The 21,471-nt window shown below is 37.6% G+C and overlaps 1 protein-coding gene across 5 annotated transcripts in view; it reads left to right on the top strand.

Annotated features, from left to right (window-relative positions):
• Nucleotides 1-21,471, top strand: part of ACACA (acetyl-CoA carboxylase alpha) — a 338,866-nt gene that overhangs the window by 207,377 nt on the left and 110,018 nt on the right. For 4 of the 5 annotated variants that reach the window (XM_033183814.1, XM_033183815.1, XM_033183813.1 and 1 more), the window contains 7 exons: nucleotides 3,041-3,064; nucleotides 5,718-5,861; nucleotides 6,639-6,735; nucleotides 7,646-7,753; nucleotides 13,739-13,795; nucleotides 14,038-14,082; nucleotides 20,727-20,768. In XM_033183814.1, coding sequence (XP_033039705.1) covers nucleotides 3,041-3,064; nucleotides 5,718-5,861; nucleotides 6,639-6,735; nucleotides 7,646-7,753; nucleotides 13,739-13,795; nucleotides 14,038-14,082; nucleotides 20,727-20,768 — 517 coding nt within the window. The remainder of the gene's footprint in view (nucleotides 1-3,040; nucleotides 3,065-5,717; nucleotides 5,862-6,638; nucleotides 6,736-7,645; nucleotides 7,754-13,738; nucleotides 13,796-14,037; nucleotides 14,083-20,726; nucleotides 20,769-21,471) is intronic. The other variant, XM_033183816.1, reaches the window with a different exon arrangement.

The following is a 21,471-nucleotide window of genomic DNA, read 5'->3' as shown; positions in this document are numbered from 1 at the left end:
ATCATATCTGTAAAATGGAGCTAATCTACTAGAAAGAAAGTAGTTCTAATATTTATCAAATGTTGTAAATGAAGATTCATTATAATAAGTGTTTTGAATAGCCCAAACAGCAGATGATAAGAAGTGAATTTATATCCCATTTATGTATTTGAAAATACACTTGATTGCCTTTGAGCAATTTTACTTTTTTTTTTTTTTTGAGACAGTGTCTTTGTCACCCAGGCTGGAGTGCAATGGCATGATCTTGGCTAACTTCAACCTCTGCCTCCTGGCTTAAGCAATCCTCCCACCTCAGCCTTCTGAATAGCTGGGATTACAGGCATACTGTGTGCCACCACACCTGGCTAACTTTTGTATTTGTGTGTGTGTGTGTAGAGATGGATTTTGGAGATGTTGTCCAGGCTGGTCTTAAACTCCTGGGCTCAAGTGATCCACCCACCTCAGTCTCCCAAAGTGCTGGGATTACAGGAATGAGCCACTGCGCCCAGCCTAATTTAACTATTTTTGCATGATGAGTATGCAGTGGAATGTGGCAAATTGTATTTTCAGCTACATAAATGGAATATTTGACTCCTGTACAATCTCCTCCCTTAGTTGTGTGTGTGGTTTTTTTTTTTTTGTTTGTTTTGTTTTGTTTTTTGGTACAGAGTGTTAATCTAGCTTTCTGGTGTATCACAGTGGTGTGCGATACGCCACATTTGTCATATTCTTAAATTGACCATATAGTCCTTGTATAGGATGAAAAATATGTAGTGGCCAGATTTGGTGGCTCACACCTATAATCGTAGTACTTTGGGAGGCTGAGGTAGGAGGATCACTTGAGCTCAGGAGTTCAAGACTAGCCTGGGCAACATGGTGGGACCTTGTCTCTATTTCTTAAAAAAAGAAAACATGTAAATGATCATTATGGACATGACTAAGTATTTACCTGTTAATAGACAGTTTATCTTTCCTTCCTTCTTTGCTTATCTCCCTTACATCCCCACAGATTCTTATTCTACCAAAGTGGAGAAGCTGGCTCTAAACGTACTTACATGATTGATTTGGGACCATTCCTTTAAAAATTAGAGATGTTGGGAGTTTTTGCTTTTTACCCCATACTGTGTAGATGGTGCATAATTCTTATAACAAAGCAGCAGGGGGCTCTCTGTAGGAGCTTGAGAGTTGCTGATGGAGAAAGCCTGGCTTTTTGTTGTTCTTTTCAATTCAGGTCTTTTTCTACTGAAAACGTGGCCCTCATCCTGTGAAGACTCCCAAAGGGATTAGAATGTAGCTACAGAAGCAGTTAGATTATTTTATTAGATTAGGAAATTTGTTAACAATTGAGAGAGATTATACTGGTTTCTAAACTCTAGAAACCTGGATGAATGGAACTTGAGGTTTCTTTGGTTGTAAAGTTCTCTCTGAACTGAGGTTCATGGTAAGAAACTGTGCAGGTGGCCCCTTTCCTTAGCATCCTTTATATCTTAAAAGGAAGACTATTCTCATTAGCATCTGCAGTTAGTTTTCTGTTCAGCTGTACCTCCCTCTGTTCTAGAACCTGTGCATATTTTTTCTGTATTGATGAGGCCCAAGTGCATTATAACTAAGGATCTCTTGTAAAAATAAAATCCATTCTCCTGAGTGAGAGGCTCAAGGAATCCAAACAGCAAAGGTTCAGGTTTCTGCACTCGGAGGTTGCTCTTGCTGCCTTATGAATTCACTCTGTGATACAGGTTTGATGTAAAGAGCATTTCTACTCACAAATCACATGAGGTATACAGTTTGTGTGCAGTGATATGTCACAGCTTTTTATTTATATGGCCTGCTCAGTCTATTCTGCTCCTTCCACTGCCATGGAAAGTGCATCATTTTCCTCCCTCTATCTTCCTTCCCACATATCATCAGCACCACCCACCATGTTCTGCCCATTAAGTCCTCTGTGTGCTAGAAAACCCCAACAGTGATTAAATGCTGATAAAAGAATGTTAGAAGGTTAAGATATCAACCGATCAGCCCCCTTACAATGCCCCCTAAATTGTAGGTGGTAAGTATAACTTTGCTCATTTAACATTGAAAATAAAGGTTTTTATTTGTTTGATTATTTTTCAGTTGGAGAAATCTTTTAAAAAGAGTTACTGGCAAAGGCCAAAGAGAATGTGGGAGATGTGCCTTGTAGTTTCCTATTCTTATCGTGGTCTTTCATGATTTTGGCACATTCTCTATAAGGAAATTCTAGGGTAGTCAAATTTAAATAAGGTTTTATTTATGAAAGGCCTAGAGTTTTTAAGCTAACAGCAGTTTTTAAAATCATTATGACCCTAAACTCATTTAATTACAAAGTATTAATTAATTTTAACAACTTATACTACTCTGATCATAGAATCATTTATCATTACTTTCCTGCATGATTTTCAGTTCTTTTAAGCTCCTAGAATACAGTACCCTCCCCCCTGCTCTCCTTCATGGGAGGAAGAGTATGGATAAAAAGACTTAGAACAGGTAGCTGGGAACCCAGATTCCTGGATACTTTTCTTTGGTGGAGAATTTGTAGGTCTGTCACATATCCTGGAAAAGCAGTTAAGGTAGGAGGAGCTATGGAATCAACTTCTCTGGACCTCCTTATTACACCTTCAGTAATAGGAACAAGAAAGAAGAGTCTCTAAGAATCCCATGAAGAAGTATATTTCTTGTTGGAGCTTAAGTTAATATACCATATCATATAGCTTAAATTAATCTTCATTAGCCTGTGTTTTACCACTACTCTGCATTTTTTATTTATTTATTTATTTATTTATTTGGTAATAGAGCTATTTTAAAAATCCATGGTAAATACATTTTGACCTTTTCCATCAACAGCTGCTGTAGTGGGGTAGGTTAGGAGCATGCCTCTTTGGAGGCATCCTGGGGGTTGAAGGGTAATGAGCACTTAATGATGTCTGCTGAATGCCAGAGCTGCCAAACTGGAGCTCCTCACGACTGGTCTGTGTCTGCTCTGACAATTCTTTTATGATGGCTTTCACTAACCTATCAGTAACTAACTGTGGTTGTTTAATTACAGAGGGAACATCCCTACGCTAAACAGGTACCGTATGTTTAGTTTCTTTTCCAATTAAAAGCACCTTTATGTAACTTATAATAGTGAAACCAGGAAAAAAATAACACTTGACATGATAATGTGTTGTCTGCCAGGGAGTCCTGAGCTCCCCTTTGGACATACTAAATTATTCTTTCTGTTTGGAAAACATGTCTTCAGCTTTTCTTCAGCTGTTCAAAAAGCACTACTTGAAAAGCCTCAGTATGGAGAAGCTCCCATCTAGCTGTATATGGTAGGGGGTCTGTCTGCCTTATGTTCAGCCTTGCTAGCAGCATCTTCTTTTGCTAAGTTCTCTGTGCAGTTTGGGGCTTTCAGAGGAGAAACCCTTAAGGTTACTCCTATCCTGGCAAATTATTCACAATTTTTACAATTTTTAGTTTCTCTAATTTGCTTCTCCTTTTAGAGGAGTGCAGATCCAGAAATAGCTGATCTCATGTTTTATCAGTTTGTTAGTTAATTTTCTAAAGTGTTAAAGTGTTAGAATGATAGTCAGTTTTTATCTCAGACCTATAATAAGATTAACATTGGAAAAGTATATTTAAATTTTGATGTGTGTAGCCCTGTGTAGAGGTTTCTAGGCTAACATAACATAAGTGATATTTTAGTATTTTGGGTTTCTCCTGTCTCTTGAACCAAGCAAGGCAACACAATGCAAGTTTGAGAGGATAGCAATTCTGATTGGAATTGAATCCACAAAATGCAAAAGCAATAGTAAGTTGATGGCAAGGTCTTTGCAGATAATCAGCTACATGTGGAACTATAGATTTGCATTTATTTTGTCCCTCTCCCTTTAAAATATTAAGTAATCAAAACTAATCATAGCTTTTAGATCCCAATTTGGATGTGGAGAGGAAAGGGAATGCTTTTAATTGGTCTTGTAATCTTCCCTTGGTGAGTGGGCTTGGCTCATTCCTGCCTGCCCTTAGCCGCCCTGGTTCACAAGCATAGCAGTAAGGGGAAACTGAATAGTCGATATTTCCCATGGGGTTCAGTTGAGTGAAAAAGCTACTTAACCCCATGGTTGCCACAAACATAGCTTCTTCAGAGGGAGTTCCCTTTAAATGTGATCTGGAACCCTTTTATCTTTCCTGTCTAATGCCAAGCAGGTAGAAAAGATACAATGCCTCACAAACTTGCTCTTTTAGTAAATATATCTGGTGATCCTAGAAAAGAGGAGGACGATAGCACTTCTGTGGTAATACAACTCTCAATCCCAGTTTCTAGTGAGCACCATGTGTAAGACTTGCTTGATGTGTGTTTCATTTGTTTGTTTCATTCATGGTATCAATGGTTTCCTCTCCCACTTTGCCTTCTACTCCCGAGTACTGTCAAAAATGATGTACCTTTTCCATAGTCATCACTCACCAAAGGAATAAAAACCTGGAGTGTCAGTCTCTATAGTCTGTGTGAGCAGCACTCCCATCCTATAAAGAATTCCATTGCCTTATAATTATGATTTGCGATAGGGTACAGTATGTACCCAGATATCAAGTCCACGTTGTCGTCTCTCTTCCCCCTGCAACACTGCAGGTGGTGTACTTCAAGGAGATATTTGGGGGCAGTTCTCCAAATTCAAGTGCCATTGCCTTGCCCTGAACTTGCTTCAGATCAGTATGCTGGTAACATGTCAGGCAAGTCTTGGAGGCATCCTTTAGCTTGGTCCTTCCTAACAGGCTGTCCTGATTGAGCATTCAGAAACACTTTACAGTATTATTTATCAGTACATACTATTAAGGTGCACAAGAAATATAGAGATTCATTGTTTTTAGATTGAACAAATCAGTTCAGTTCTCTTCAAGCATCTCTGTTTAGCAGCTGTTTGTCATGCTTACACATACTTTGAGACCCATGCTCTGCCCTTTTGTATCTTGCTGGAAATTATTAAGGGCTTTCAATGGAGATTTTTTTTGTTTTGATATAGAAGTGCTTAACTATGAAAAGAAAAACGTGCAATTTGGGGTTGAAAAATGTCTCTCTTTTCAAAAAGGGAGAACTGTAACCCCCGTAACTATCTCTACCAGCCCATTAAAGGAAAAAGTAAATTCCTCAGTAAATTTCCTTTTATAGACTGTGACCTGTTTCTGTACCCTAATGTTTTATATAATTATTTACTAAACCATTCCAGATGACTTAATTATAATTGTTGTTTTACATACAAATATCTACCTATCTCTTTATATATCTGTGAATATTTACTCTATTACAGTTCCTAGAAAACAAAATGCCTTAAGCATTGCATAGTTATAACTCATTTGGCTTGCTTACTTCCTTTTAAAGGAGGGAATGCTTTAGGGAGGGGGAAGATGCAGGATGGTTTTTAACCCCTATGTGCTGTTCATTCATTGGACATCTTACAATGTAATTGTATTAAAACTGCCTGGAAATTCCTAACAGTCCTTAGCTTTTTATTTGAAGAAATTTTGGAGTGATGAAAATATAGTTTATATGGGGAAATTCAAAAGAAAGGGTTAACACTAATCCAGCAAAACAACCTTATCCGTAGTGGGTAAAAAAAACCAAATCTGCTCTGCAACCTGACCCTACTTCAGTGTTTTGTCCTAGTTCCTTTTCCCTACTGTTACTTTCCCAGTCCTTGCTCCTACCCTCCTTGTCTAATGAACGTGATTGAATTACCATTTAGAATGTCCTTCTCCTCCAACCTCAACCACTATGGCATGACCCATGTAGCTAGTGTCAGTGATGTGCTGTTGGACAACTCATTCACTCCACCTTGTCAGCGGATGGGCGGAATGGTCTCTTTTCGGACTTTCGAAGATTTTGTCAGGTAAGACATTGTGGAACTATGTCTATACAAGGGGAGCTATGGACATCTGTGTTTTGGGGTCTCAGCTTTCTGCAAAATGAATAAAGGTCTCCCAAATAGCCATGAGCCAGCTAAAAAGATGTAACCCTTGCTGTATATGCTCTCAGAGAGGTATATATCCTTGCATTTCTACCTCTCGTTCAGTTTCTACAAGCCTCTACTTGTAGTATGAGCCTGGTCAGAAAAAAAGAAACAAACGAAAACCATCTTTTCCTGAGGAGCTAACAGAAGAAGCTGTCTGCTCTGTGATGAGTGAAATGTCAGGAGAAATTAAACATAACACTAGAGTGAGCCCCACAAGAGACGATACATCTTTTGATTAAATGCATTCTGCATCTATCTCTTGATGTATACTGATGCATTACCCTAGGGGGAGGGGTAATTACGTTGGTCTGTCACTACTCCAGTTCCAGGCACTTTCTGTTACTTTAAGACTGATGATGACAGCAGTGCTCGTATCTTACATATGAGGAAAACAAAACAAAACAAAAAAGCTTTAGATCATTCTTTCTAAAAAAGAAAAAATATATATGGTTTATTGAAGTTTAAACAATCCATCCTCCTAATTTCTGCCACTTGGTGAAATTTTGCATGTCACCTTTAGCCACTGGCGATTCTATTCAGTTAACTATTGAGCCCAGGCTAAGATAGATTATTCTTTTAGACTCAGCTGGCAATGGTAGTGTTAGTTTCCTGCCACTTGGGTTTCATGGTGGGTGTTTCTCTTGTATTTTTTAGGATCTTTGATGAAGTGATGAGCTGCTTCTCTGACTCCCCACCCCAGAGTCCCACATTCCCTGAGGCAGGTCACACATCTCTTTATGATGAAGATAAGGTATAATGTCCCTTTTGGGAGACTGCTTTGTTCCTTCAGACATGGGACTTGTACTGTATACTATCTTTCTGACTTGGAACTATTACAGGAAAGAATTCATCCTTTTACCCCACTTTATAGTATTTAATGTTGTATGCATCACCAAAGTATTTTCTGGAAACAGGTGGAATATAAATCCTAACTTTAAAAAAACTATATTAATTTTGGAGTCCATAGTATAGAATGGGCTCAGCTATGTCCATTGCAGCTGCCTCTGAATCTCTGAATGTTGTTTTAAGGATTTGGGGTTTGGTTGCTGGAATTCTTATTCAGCCATGGCTTATATTTTTGCTTAATGGTGCAATCATAATCCTCAGAGAATGGAGGACTTTAGATTACAGGGAAAAAATAGGCATTTTGTTTAAAACTTTGTCTTTTTATTAAATCATTTCTTTTTACTTATCAGTAAATAAATTATTCTTCCTCTACGATGTTATTTTTTCGTGATTTGATACTTCCATTGTTTGATAAATTATAAGGAAATATATTATGTGGGAATATGTCCAGATGGCTTATTTCACTCATTTTCCTTCACATTCTGTGAAGAGATGTGGCAAATAGTTTCACCCCCATTTTACTGGTAAAAAAGGTGAGACATAGTGATCTTCAACTTCATGCCAAGTAAAGATTGGGCCACCTATTGCTAATGCCTCTGTTGCCTTATCTTTTAAAGGTTACATGCTTTACTTTATTTAATCTCTCTGTGGCTGTTGGACAGTGGTTTCAATTTGCTCATTCCTACTGCTGGGCAAACCAAAATATCCTGTGGGGTGTATCTGTTTTTCAGGTGTTCTACCAAATATTATAACTTCTACCTGCATCTGTATTGGCCAGTCTTATAATTTCTTTGGCTTGTATTCTTGAGTTACAGGTTCCCAGGGATGAACCAATTCACATTCTCAATGTGGCTATCAAGACTGACTGTGATATTGAGGATGACAGGCTGGCAGCTATGTTCAGAGAATTTACCCAGCAAAATGTAAGTTCTCGATTGGGTGGAAGCTCGTGATGGCCCCTTTCCTACTGACTGTGTATCATAGCTATCCTTTTATCACTTGCTAGTTTATGGCTAGTTTATCATAACTTGCAGAACTATGGCTAGTTCTGCCTTTAGGGATAAAATCCCAAAGTAACTTAATAATATATAATGAATATCTTTGTGTGTCAACAGATATAGACCTCAAATATTTAAAATGTTTTTAAGGGAAGTTATGTTGCTAAATCTCTCCCAGAGCTCCAGTCTTGAACTTCGAATCACTTACTAAGTATTTTCCTTTGGTGACTTTCCACATGTCTAAGCCCAAACTCCCCTCAGGTCCCTTCTGTGTCTTCCCCTCCCCTCCTTTGAAAATATCAGTTATACACCTACCCTCCTTTCAATTTTATGTCACTTGGATATCTCCTGTTGACATCAAACTCCATAGTCTAAATGTCATTTTCCATCATTGTCCTTCACCTCTTCTCATCCCTCTCCAATCCCCTCATAAAACAAAACAAAAAACCTCACAACTCACCATACCTTTTACTCCCAATCATTCAGAAGTCATTGACTTTATCCTTGACATTCCTTCATTCTACCCTTCTACCCACAATCTGTACATACTTGTTTGTATCTGGTCAGTGACCAAGGTCCGCTAGTTTTTCTTTGCAGTCTTTTTTACCCTTTGTCTTTTTCTTCTTTCCAGTTTTTAAATTCCCACTGCCATCTCTAATTCAAACCCTTGCTATCTTACACCTGAGACACCGCAGCAGGGTTACTTGTGGTCTACTTATTTTCCTTCACTTTCTCCAAAGAGTTTCCATTCTGCTCACCATCACAAAATTAAATGTCCCAAATGTGCTCTGACCATGTTATTTTCCCACTTAACAGTGATTCTCTTTGACCTTCTGAATACCTCCTTAACTTTAGCTTCAACATCATCAGCCTATTGAGAGACTAACATGTAGCCTTTGCTATTTTGTGAAAAGACCTTTGTTCATTGTCTAATGTGCCTCATTTACTGTACTTCTTTGACTTCCTCTTACCTAGAAAGTTTTCTTTCACCTTTCTTTCTAAATCCCGCTTGTCTTAAGAACTGTCCCAAATTTCACCTCTTCACTGAGGACTTCTGAGTAGCCCTAACTAAAATGTATGTTCCTCCTTTGAATTCCTAATTGGTCAGCATACATTTATTAGCAATAATAATGCCAGCCAGGCACGGTGGCTCACACCTGTAATCCCAGCACTTTGGGAGGCTGAGAGAGGAGGACCACTTGAGTCCAGAAGTTCGAGACTACCCTTGGCAACATAGCAATAATAATGCCTTTTATTTATAAAAAAAATTCTACCTACATTTTTTATTTGCATCTTACCACAATTCCATGGGGTTAGATAAGTCAGGAATTATTCCAGTTGTACACATGGGCAAAAGCTGGAACTCAGAGAAATTAAAACCCCTAGGTCACCAGCTAGAAGGTGATAGAGCAAATACTAGAACTTAAGGATTTGATGCCAGGTGTAGGGGGCACAGATCTAGGTAATAATAAGTAATACCTTCTTCGCCCTGAAGATGCTTATAGTCTAGTTGAGGAGACAGGATAGGCATGCTTAAAACAATAATCTACAGTTATATTTCATTATGATATGTGATAGATGGCAAAGTGTCATCTTTTTTTTTTTTTTTTTTTGAGATGGAGTCTCGCTCTGTCGCCCAGGCTGGAGTGCAGTGGCCGGATCTCAGCTCACTGCAAGCTCCGCCTCCCGGGTTCCCGCCATTCTCCTGCCTCAGCCTCCCAAGTAGCTGGGACTACAGGCGCCCGCCAACGCGCCCGGCTAGTTTTTTGTATTTTTTTAGTAGAGACGGGGTTTCACCGTATTAGCCAGGATGGTCTCGATCTCCTGACCTCGTGATCCTCCCGTCTTGGCCTCCCAAAGTGCTGGGATTACAGGCTTGAGCCACCGCACCCGGCCTGCAAAGTGTCATCTTAAACTGCCCTTGATGGCAAGACCCATGTGTTCTCTTGGAGTGGACAGCACTTAACCCATGGTCTTGTTACAGAGAAAGAACTCAGTAGATGTTTTCAAAATTTAATTCAGTGGTGTAGACAAGTCGTACCATTGGCATTTGCATCATGTAATGCTAATGGTAGATATCTAGGGGAAAAAATGGTAAATTTGTGATGACTGTAAGTCTTAGTACTTATTCCATGATGCTATCGTGGCACTTAAACTAACTGTGGGATTGTAGTGGCCAATAGGAGGAAAAGGTGCTTCTAGAGACGTGAAAGTAGGGGACATGCCTGGGGCTTTTTCTATAGACAGAAATTGACCTTCCTTCTTGCCCTTGACCAGTGACCATATAAAATTAACCTAAAGCCAGTGATCAAGGTAATCTTTGCGGGAAGAGTCTTTTTTTTGAGATGGAATTTCACTCTTGTTGCTCAGGCTGGAGTGCAATGGTGTGACCTCAGCTCACAGCAACCCCTGCCTCCTGGGTTCAAGTGATTCTCCTGCCTCAGCCTCCCGAGTAGCTGGGATTACAGACATGCGCCACCACACCCAGCTAATTTTTGTATTTTAGTAGAGATGGGGTTTCTGCATGTTGATCAGGCTGGTCTCGAACTCCCGACCTCAGGTGATCTGCCTGCCTCGACCTTGCAGAGTGCTGGGATTACAGGCGTGAGCCACTGCGCCCTTCCTGGAAGAGTCTTAGTGTTATACGTGGCTGCTGCTGCTGCTTCATGAAATAATCTATGAAAGTATCTTTGTAGGTTTTGAGGCACTGGTTGCCCATGTTTGAGTATTTTTCCATAATTTGACCACAACTTGTCATTTTTTGTTGCCCTCAAATCTAAGTGTCATATTTATCAGCACATGTTGATCTACAAAGACATTTTCAAACAGGCACAGTGGCTCATGCCTGTAATCCCAGCACTTTGGGAGGCTGAGGTGGGTGGATCACAAGGTCAGGAGTTCAAGACCAGCCTGGCCAATATGGTGAAACCCCATCTCTAGTAAAAATATAAAAATTAGCCAGACATAGTGGCGGGTGCCTGTAGTCCCAGCTACTCGGGAGGCTGAGGCAAGAGAATTGCTTGAACTTGGGGGCAGAGCTTGCTGTGAGCCAAGATTGCACCACTGAACTCCAGCCTGGTGACACAACGAGACTCCGTCTCAATTAAAAAAAAAAAAAATATTTTCTTCATATTCGCTACATATGTTTGTAACATTAATGAGAAATAAGAAATTACCCTTTTCCTTGACTAGATGTGGAAACTAAGGCACAGAGAAATCCAATGTCTTTGCCTAACGCTATTTAGAATGGTAAAGGTAGGCCGGGCGCGGTGGCTCAAGCCTGTAATCCCAGCACTTTGGGAGGCCGAGACGGGCGGATCACGAGGTCAGGAGATCGAGACCATCCTGGCTAACACGGTGAAACCCCGTCTCTACTAAAAAAATACAAAAAATTAGCCGGGCGAGATGGCGCGCGCCTGTAGTCCCAGCTACTCGGGAGGCTGAGGCGAGAGAATGGCGTAAACCCGGGAGGCGGAGCTTGCAGTGAGCTGAGATCCGGCCACTGCACTCCAGCCTGGGCGACAGAGCGAGACTCCGTCTCAACAAAAAAAAAAAAAAAAAAAAAAAAAGAATGGTAAAGGTAGACTGTGTTGACACTCTAAGCATAGAGAAGCTATTTACTGCATCAGGTACTGTGCTTATCCAGGGACATTTGGCATTTTCATCTCCTTGTTAAAATATGTGTGTGTGTGTGTGTGTGTGTGTATATATATATATATATATATATATGAAAGAAAAGAAAAGAAAAGCAATTTAAGAAGAAAAAAAGATGAAGTGGCAACTAGTTTTGTTTTTCACTTCATGATCATGCTCCTAGCAGTTTAAAAAAAAGTTTTTTTTTTTTTTTAAAGCACACATTAAACTATCAAATAGGTTGATCCAAATTGTCCAAATAATCTTCTAGTCCCAGCATGTCTTTTTTTCTCTCATAGAAATTAGGATCATATATTTGTAAATGACTTGTGGAGGAGATTGAAGCAGTCAGTGTAAATGGAGTTTCTCCAGGTGCTGACGCCTAATCGCTGGGTAATAGCTGTGGACTTGCTGTGAGACCTGCATTATTACAATGTAATCAGAATCCTGTTGCTCTGCTGTTATTGTCAGCCACTTGTGGAATTTTAAAAGCAATAACAATTTTGATTTTAAATCATGGCATTATTAAAGTTATTTTCTTCCCTTGCCAGAACATAGCTATTGATGCATTGATGCTTGTCTTTGAAGGACTTGACTGTAGTGGAATCTTTGTTGATGTCAGAAGAAGTATTTCTGTTCCTGGCCACACTGAGAAACCCCCCCTTTCTTTTGACACATTTTTTTCATATTGTAGTGTCAATACTTGGTTATTTACAGCAAGGAGTGTGATGGCAGTACAAATAATTTTTTAAGGCAGTTAAACCAAAATTTATTTATATTTGGCCTGATAATTTATTATTCTATTATTTGCTTATAGAAAATTAATTTTTCCAGTTATCTTTTGTTTATGCTGTTAATAAAATTATTTTATTACTCAGCAATTCCATCACAGAATTGAAGAAATTGGAAGAAATAACCCAAGAATATGCTTCCTTATAAGGGGAAGACAATTTGAATTAAAAAATATAATATCGTGAATGTTAAGAATTGACATATAAACATATCTCTTGGTTAGAGTTATAGCAAGAAATGTGGTCAAACTAAAGTCTGGACATAGGCTGTGAAAGTCCACATTTGTTTTCTATTTATACTATTCATATGTTTTCTCAGGTCATTCAACTGGTGGGATTGCTTTTCTACTTGTTGTTATAATCCTTCTTTGTTAGGGACCTCTAAACCCGTGTCTTTTACTTAATTCATTAATTTGTTTCTTTGTCTCTGGCTTTTGAAGGGACAATATAGGGAAGTGAACAGTATAGGGAAGGGGAAGGCTTAGGTCCGGAGGCCCAAGACTCGTAAGTGGCCATCTTGAAACTACTGGTGTCTGTTGACTTCTTTGTTTTGAGGCAGTCTTACTCTGCAACCCGGGCTGGAGTACAGTGACGCAATCTCGGCAACCTCTGCCTCCTTGGTTCAAACGATTCTCATGCCTCATTCTCTCAAGTAGTTGGGATTACAGGAACATGCCACCACATTTGGCTCATTTTTTCTATTTTTAGTAGAAACAGAGTTTTGCCATGTTGGCCAGGCTGGTCTCAAACTCCTGGCCTCAAGTGATCTGCCCCCTTGGCCTCACAAAGTGTTGGGATTACAGGCATGAGCCAACACACCCAGCCTTCTGTTGACTTCTGATATACTAGTTGCCTATGCCTAGTGGAGATATGAATAATTCCTAAATTTAAAGGCCTATTAAATGTTGCTTTTAACAATTTTAAAAGGAACCTTTTTAAAAATGCCTTCATGTGAGGTAAGTGTTGTATCAAAACTGAAAGGTTACAATTTGTTAGGTTGAATTCTAGGGATGCTGTATCTGATGGTAGGTAATATCTATAATCTAAACAGTTTAGGACCTGTGATTTATGTTTTATGGAAAGTCCTTTTCTCTCTACCTTATTTCATTTAGCTTCTTTATCAATGTTAATGTTTACATTTGAATACATGCCCAACAGTATGATTTCTATAAGCAGAAATTGTGTCATGGCCTGCCCTTATGTAAATCAGTTCTGAGGTAATTTAATTGACTTCATATGACCCTTTCTCCTCCACAAAGTTCTCTTTCAGTTTTGTCCAAATCAATATAAAATTTATTTCATAATACTTAGTCCTAGGAGCCAGGTTGAAATTTGTTCACTTTCAAGTTTGAAGGTACTAAGCTAAGATAAAGATATTCAAAAAGGATGTTTAACTCCACCAAAGCCTTACGAAGAATGAATGGGGTAAAATTTAGAATGAATGGAAATCTCATCTATTTTCTGTTTTACATGTTTTTGCTCCTAGAAAGCTACCCTGGTTGACCATGGGATCCGGCGCCTTACTTTCCTTGTTGCACAAAAGGTATTGACATGTGAATTGTACCTCTTTAATATTTCTTATGCTGCTGCTGCAACTTAATAAAAAATGGGATTGCAATCTTATGCTTACTAGTAGAATTTATGCAGAGAAATAACCACTTTTCTGTAAGTTTAATTTTTAAAAAACATTAGTTTAACTCATCATCTTTTACTCAATTTGTTTTTGATTTTGTTACTGATTGCCAGTTTCTGCTCTTTCCTTCCTTTCTGTCTTTTATTTGAAAGGATTTCAGAAAACAGGTCAACTATGAGGTGGATCGGAGATTTCATGTAAGTAAAATGAACAATAATGAAAGACTACTTACTGTTTTATTTGTTTGCCACTGATTATTTAAACAGAATATATGTTAGAAGGGCTGGACTGATGTTTGGTCCTCTTCTTTTATAAATTATTATAGTAAATATTCAGTTCTCTGTAATCCCAGCACTTTGGGAGGCTGAGGCAGGAAAGTTCCTTGAGCCCACAAGTTTGAGATGAGCCTGGGCAACATAATGAGACCCCGTCCTCTATTAATTAAAAAAAATTTTTTTAATTCTTATATCAAGTATTCCAGCTAAAGGTTTTTTCTTTTTTTTCTTAACCCTATAATGAATTCTCAATGTATCTCTGAGAAGTAGTTAAGAATGAACATAAGCATTTATCCAGACGAATAAGGTAGAAACAAGCTAACTAGTAATTTCTTCTATGCTCATAGTGAATCCATAATCAAGAACAGCCAGTTGCACTTTGTGGTCTTGGCTTCTTTATTGAGAATTCTCAATTCTAAAGAACAATGATTTATTATTTAAAATGCCTTGACAGAGCCAAATTGCTATTTTTTGTCTTATGTTAATCCTAGGAACAGGAAATAAGTAAAAATTAAACACTTTGTTGCTTATTCTCCCATTTAACTGAATTAACTGTTAATATTTATGAGATTAAAATTTTTATCAAAAAGAGAATTAAGTTAATAGCCTGGCATCCGAACTGTGGTATACCCATATGATACCCAGTACAGTGACAGCAGTAAGGACAGAAATCCAGTTTGGAATCAACATGTCGTTTTCAAAATGACTGATTATAATCAAAATATTTCATAAAAATTGATTCTAATGTAGCTAAGTCTTTTTTTTTTTTTTGATAAGGTGTCTTGCTCAGTTGACCAGGCTGGAGTGCAGTGGTGCAATCTCAGCTCACTGCAACCTTCACCTCCCGGGTTCAAGTGATTCTTCTGCCTCAGCCTCCCAAGTAGCTGGGATTACAGGCATGTGCTACCACATCTGGCTAATTTTTGTATTTTTAGTAGAGACGGGGTTTCACCGTGTTAGCCTGGCTGGTGTCAAACTCCTGACCTCAGGTGATCTGCCCGCCTCGGCCTCCCAAAGTGCTGGGATTACAGGTGTGAGTCACTGTGCCCAGCCTGTTTGGTTTGGTTTTAGCAATTAAGATAATTTGGTTGTTAAGCCCTGCTTGTTTGCAACAATGAAGATGGCATTTGAGATTCTGGAAAGGATTTTCTAAAGTCAAAAACCTATGTGTGATTGCTTTTATTACCTTTTTGTTTATTAGGTTTTTAGGACTTGACATTTTGTTTTCCTTCATACAGTTCATCTTGTTGGTCTAGTCTATAGAGAAACAAGAGAGCTAAGATTTTCTGAAATGCTTTAGGAAATGTTGTGGACTACCTGACTCCCCTGTGTTATTGATGTCAGGAAATCAAGCAGAGTGTAGCTATATATCAATCAATAACTTTTGATAGGAAACGGAGTCAGTGGAGAAGTATGAGAAGCTTAAAAAGAACCCTAGGGCTTTAGGAAGAAAAATCAGGAGCTTAGAGAATAAAATTGATACTTGGGGATAGAATATGAAAGCCCATGAATAAACACTGTAGCTGGTAGATGCTGATCAGAACTAAGGTAGACATGCCAGAGCCAGGCTCTGGATTTTAGAAAAGTATTGTGCTACGTTCTTAAATGTTACTGTGCTTTTTATCACAGACTTTAGAATAATAGCATATTCTAGGGAATAACACTAAATTTGTAAAATTGCTTTCCTTTTTGCTAATGGATTTGATGGAGTCTTCACATCTATAGTACACTAACTGGTTTCTATAATAAATACACTGATCAACTAAAACTGTGCACTAAAATTTTTTAAAAACCAAAGTGATTAGTTCTCACTGACATTTTCTCATATATGTAACACACATAAAAAAACTTATCTCTGAATCTGTAGTGTATAGTTATAAATATGCCCTAATATTAAGAGTATATTTAACAGCTTTAAAACATTTTTTTCTCTCTGTTGTCCTGATATTTCTGGATTTAGGTTTAATAGGGACATGTATAGGCAAAATCGGCTAGAAAATTAGGCCAGCAGGGGGTCTTCCCTGACAATCATTGTCTGATTCCTATTTATAGTGGCATCAAGTGGGAAATCAGTTAAATTATCAAGTGACTTGATTTGTCATGAATGTAGGAAAAGCTGCTTTAGAGCAGAGAGAACATTAAGGTTTAATTGTGGACTAGATTTGCTCTGAAGAATTGAGTGGCAGAGGAGTTGGGGTGTTTTTATGTTAGTTCCTTTAAAAATGATAAATGATTTGGCAAGGGCAACTATTAAACTGAACTCCATCTAGAATCTTCTATACAATCCAGGATCTACACTAGCCAGGAAGCCTTGGCAGAAACTGTACAAATCTGGGGGTCACTGTCATGGTGCTGCTGTGAGTTCTTTTGCTGATGGTAGCTTGACATTCATGAAGGATGCTTAGCCTCTGTCATGTCATCTGATTGTGCTTGCCCCATAGCTAGTGTACTGTGAAAAAGAGGAAGCTTTCTGGGAGTGTCAGAGATGAATCCCTTGATCTCTCTGGCTTCTTGGTAATCCACTGTGATGTATGCAGCCTCCCCTGTCCTATGCTGTGAAATCCCTATATTATTGAATGGAAGAGAGAATCTGCACTTGAGGGGCAAGAAGAGGAGGAAGGTTACCAAGTTTGATTCAAGCACATTGGTTAGTGGAATAAAGCAAGCTGTGCTGTTACATAGTTGTTGGTCTTTCAGATGGCCTCAGAACCAGTACAAGACAAATGAGGGCCAGAGTAGAGGTTCCTAGAGAGCTGTGTATATTGTTAGGTACTGATTCGGATGCCAGTGATTGCTATAAACATTTAAAATACTTCGTAGTTTAACTGCAGTTGTCCCAGATAGCTGTCCACAGGTATGTCTGTTGCCGCCCTAGTCTCTTGACCCTGCCTGGAGATTATTTCTGTGACAACAGTCTTCACCAGTGTTAAGGAAGCTGGGAGTTGACTCTGTTTCCCTAACCATCTAATTAAATCAAGTGCCCATAATGGAACTTGAAGAACTGCCTAACATTGATATTTAAACAGAAACTTTGAGGAAAAACAAGTCTCTTTTTATAAATATATTCTTCTTGGTAAGAAAAAAGAAAGTAGATCATGATGTTCATCTGAAAATAAAAAATAAAAGAAAAAAATGGACAAGATGTTAAAAAAAAAAAGAAAAAAGATCAAAGCCTTGAATGCAAAAGAGGCTTCTTGAATTTCTGCAGCTATCTAAACTGCAGCTCCACAGGTTTCTGTTAGTTAAAACTTATGGACTCACTCTCTCTTAGTTTCACTCACATTTCAGGTCTGGAATTCCAAAAGATTCAGCAGAAAGTGCTGTCTAATTGGGATATAATATTATGCTTTTTTTTTTTTTTAAGTTTCCATATTTTTTTTTCGGCAAAGTTTCACTAAGGACATTGGAATACAAATTTTCAGGACTTCTTATCCCCATTAGGTCCTAAAACCATGATAAGATTCTAAATCAAACAGTTACATCTGTTAATAAAACGTTACCTTTTGTTCTTGTAAAATTTCATGAGATTTAAAAAAAAAGTCTACAAATCTCCTGAGAGAGTTGTTGTTTAATGACTGTTGTGGGATTCCCACTTTAAAATGAAATGTTTTGGATTATTTGGATCTTGAAGGAAGAGCTCACTGTCATGAGCAGTTATCATAATTAGTAGTTCTTTTTTTCTTTTTCTTTTTTTTTTTAAGATAGTTCTGTTTGGTAGTAGACCAAATATTAGTTTTCAGAAGGGTTTGTTTGGGTTTTTGTTTTAATTACAGTCTATATAATTAGTTCTCAGCATGTTGAGGTAAAAGAGAATTGCACCAGCAAGCTCCCAATTTCTTCATCTCATTAGGTTTTTAACACGATTATTAGTATCATAATCAGCTATGATGTTTTTTGTTGCAGGTTTTCACATTCTCTGATTTGCAGGGTGTCTTGATTGGCTAATTTGGGCAAATTATTTTGATTGTCTTGATGATGGTTGGCTGATTAGAACACAGCAGGGGCATAATTTCTTCCTGTGAAACATTGCATTCTTTTGTTTTTTGGTACCAGAACACTAAGAGGGTTTTTCTTTGTATACATTCAATTATGATATTTGCCCATGACAGTAGTAGAATGCTTGGAAAGCAAATACATTGATGATGGAATAAGCATGAATGCTTTCAGTGGAAAAACTGGCAGTATGAGGATGAGATAGGATAAAAGAATTTACTAAAACCGTACGATCAGACTTTTAAATTTCTTCTTTTCTGTGTTTTCTGTGATTCTGTGGTTTTTGAGTGCCAAAAGAGATTACTTTCTATAACAGTCTTCAGACTTCCGAGTCACTGAAGAATTGCTTGGTAGTCCCACTTTTCCATTGCATAGAGGTTCTTGCCATCTCTTGTTCTGAATGTTTAATACTTAAATTGAGGATTTTACCGGAGAGTTACAAATTTACTCAGAAGTTTAAAAAAAAAAAAAAAAGGTTGTTTATATGATCTCATGACACCTTTTCTTAGCTAACCTTAATGAAAATGGTTTTTCTAATTGGTAGTCATTGCCCACCTCTGCCAAGAATCAGACAGTTTCTTCATTATTTGTATTAAAGGCCTTTCCATTCAAACTGCTTTATATGCCTTTCAGTTACTACAAATTTTCTTAATTGGTTTAGTGGAAAAGAAAGCATTTTTTTTATTACTATTGTTTTGTTTTTGAAAGGAAATGGTTTTGATACTACGAATGTGCATAATTAAATAAATGGCATCCTAAACAAACATTTTAATTAATTAGCTAATAACAGTTCAGGCGGAATAGAAAAGTGTGTGCTTAAAATATCATATTATCAGTTTCCTTGACTTTTATTTCAGAGAGTTCCATGGAAAGATTTTGTCATTCTTCCTTTTTTGACATGTGTTACTTTTTAGGTAATGCTCTGAAAGCTGTACCTCACTAGAATAAAACCAAAACTAGGTTATATAAAACCATGAGCATGCTATTTACTGACACCTCAGCTGAATGCATCTTACTTAACCTTGAAGTCATCCCCATGTGCTTCACTCTCATGGCAGGGAGGAGGGGTCAGAGAATTATTTAGAACAAAACTTCATTAGGAGAAGTTCAGTACTGTGTAAAATCCACTTTAAAAAGGCTTTTAAAAAGGGATTTCCCTGAGGTTGGTAAATGAGCTCCTAGGAACCTTTTAAATGCAGTCTTACAGTCAAAATACCAAGGAAAAGATAAAAAGATTTATTAGTTGTGCAAGCTTTAGTTAAGATGAGACTGAGGTATAACACGGAACGTATTCAAGAAATTTTCAGGAAATTCAAGAACCACAGGTTTACAGCATGAGTTTTGCTTTGTTTGCTTTATCCTTTTTAAATTTAAAGTATTAATTTCTGTGTTTTTGTCTCATCAAAGAGAAATCCTCTAAATGCGGGATTTAGATTATAATAAAAAGAGAAAGGTAATACTCTGCCCTTGAGAGGTGAGAGGGCATGGGCTCTGGCACTAGAGAGACCCAAGTTTATCTTCCAGCTCTGTGATCCTGAGCATATACTTGAGCCAAGGCTTCTGTAAAATGAGGGTCACAATATCTACCCCTAGAGGTTGTTGAGAGCATCAGATGGGACAACACATGAGAGAGTACCTGCCACCAGAAGATTTTCAGTCCATGTTTCCTTCACAGTTCCTAAAGCTCATTGAGGATATGTAGGCAGCTAGTCCCAGTCTCTCTGCCTTGTACTGATAAGTGTTTGATTATATTGCACTCATAATGAAGAAGATGCCTAATGAAACCTCCTATAGAGGCAAATAGTAATGACTTGATTTCAGCACTGCCAGTAGAGCTTCCCATCCGAGAAACAGGGGTATTTGGCGTTAGTAAGTTAAATTTCAGAAACTAATGAACTCTGCTAATTGAATTCATTTTGTTAATTAATAAGGTTCTAGTAAATTGTTTTTTTTTTTTTTTTTTGTATAATGCCCTACAAAGAAGCAGGAAGACCTAATGATTACAAGTTCACTAGTTCCACCTCATTCTTTCCTATACATATATTGGTAGTGACCAAGGTAGTATCTTATATTTTTCTTCATCTTCAAATGTTATCATTTAAACCCTTGACATTATTGACTTGAGAAGGAATGTGAAAATCATGGACTGAGCGCTCTATACTGTCTGACTAGTTTACATTTTAAAAGTTTCTTAAAGAGAAACTTGGGAAATCAGTCCAGTAACTCAGCATAAGGGTATATTGGTTTTATTTGCCGGGTTGTGCCAAGAGCAATATCTAGCAAAAAAATTTTTTTCACTTGGGAGATTTAAAAAATATGTACATTTTTTTTCCCCCTGGGAGAAGGTAGATACTAAAATTAGGTTTATAATGTGGTGATTCTCAAATTTGGAAATGGGGTCAAAGTGATGGTTATGCAGCGGATCATTCATATTTCCTGGACTAAGCTTAGGTAAGAAGCATGTTTTCTAGAAAACTGTCTTCTAAATGCTTAACTGTTTCTATACTATATGTTTGTTTCCAAAGAGCCATGTCTATGAACTTCTGACACATTTTCCCCCTTCTTTAATACAGAGAGAATTCCCTAAATTTTTTACATTCCGAGCAAGGGATAAGGTAAGGATTGATTTCTTTCCTATTTAAAAAAAAAAAAAAATTACTTTTTCTTAAAAGCCCAAGAGTGACTTATCTTTGCCATATGTTCTTCTTGCCATTCTTTTTTCTCTTATTGAACTTGTGCTTCCTGTTGCCTTACATGTGTCTTAGAACTAAAACCGATTCCTTTCTGAAAGAGTTTGGCTTAGGAAACAACCAAATGTATTGAGCTACTCAATGAAGGTGATACCTTTCCAAATCATCCTTGTTCTGTAGAATAATCGTAATGATGTGATATTAAAGGACCATTCTTGTTATCTACAAATAGTTCACCAATACTCAACTCTAGTTGATGTGCATTTGTTTTTCAATTTGAAAATACAAAACTTCAGACCATGTTGCTTTCTTCCTGTTACCGACTTATATTTTTGACTCTCTCTCTCCATTCACTCAATTGACATGTATTCCAGAAAAATAATTTAGTTTCACTGAAACATACAGTACATATACAGTAAATACAGTAAAGTTATATACCAGTGCAACTTTTAAAAACCATTTATAAGTAATTATATATCTATGGATACAGTGTTCCAAAGCCAAATATCTCTTTAATTAAAAAATTGTATGATGTTTGTTTGTTGAGTATTTATTATGTCATTTGTACTTATCATAAGTGAGAAAACTTTTAGATTAGTTAGGTAAGCACAAAATATTGGCATGTGAA

This window comes from Trachypithecus francoisi, unplaced genomic scaffold, assembly GCF_009764315.1.
Source record: "Trachypithecus francoisi isolate TF-2019V2 unplaced genomic scaffold, Tfra_2.0 Lachesis_group20, whole genome shotgun sequence".
Taxonomy (NCBI): Eukaryota; Metazoa; Chordata; class Mammalia; order Primates; family Cercopithecidae; genus Trachypithecus; species Trachypithecus francoisi.
This window is presented reverse-complemented; position numbering and strand designations above follow the sequence as displayed.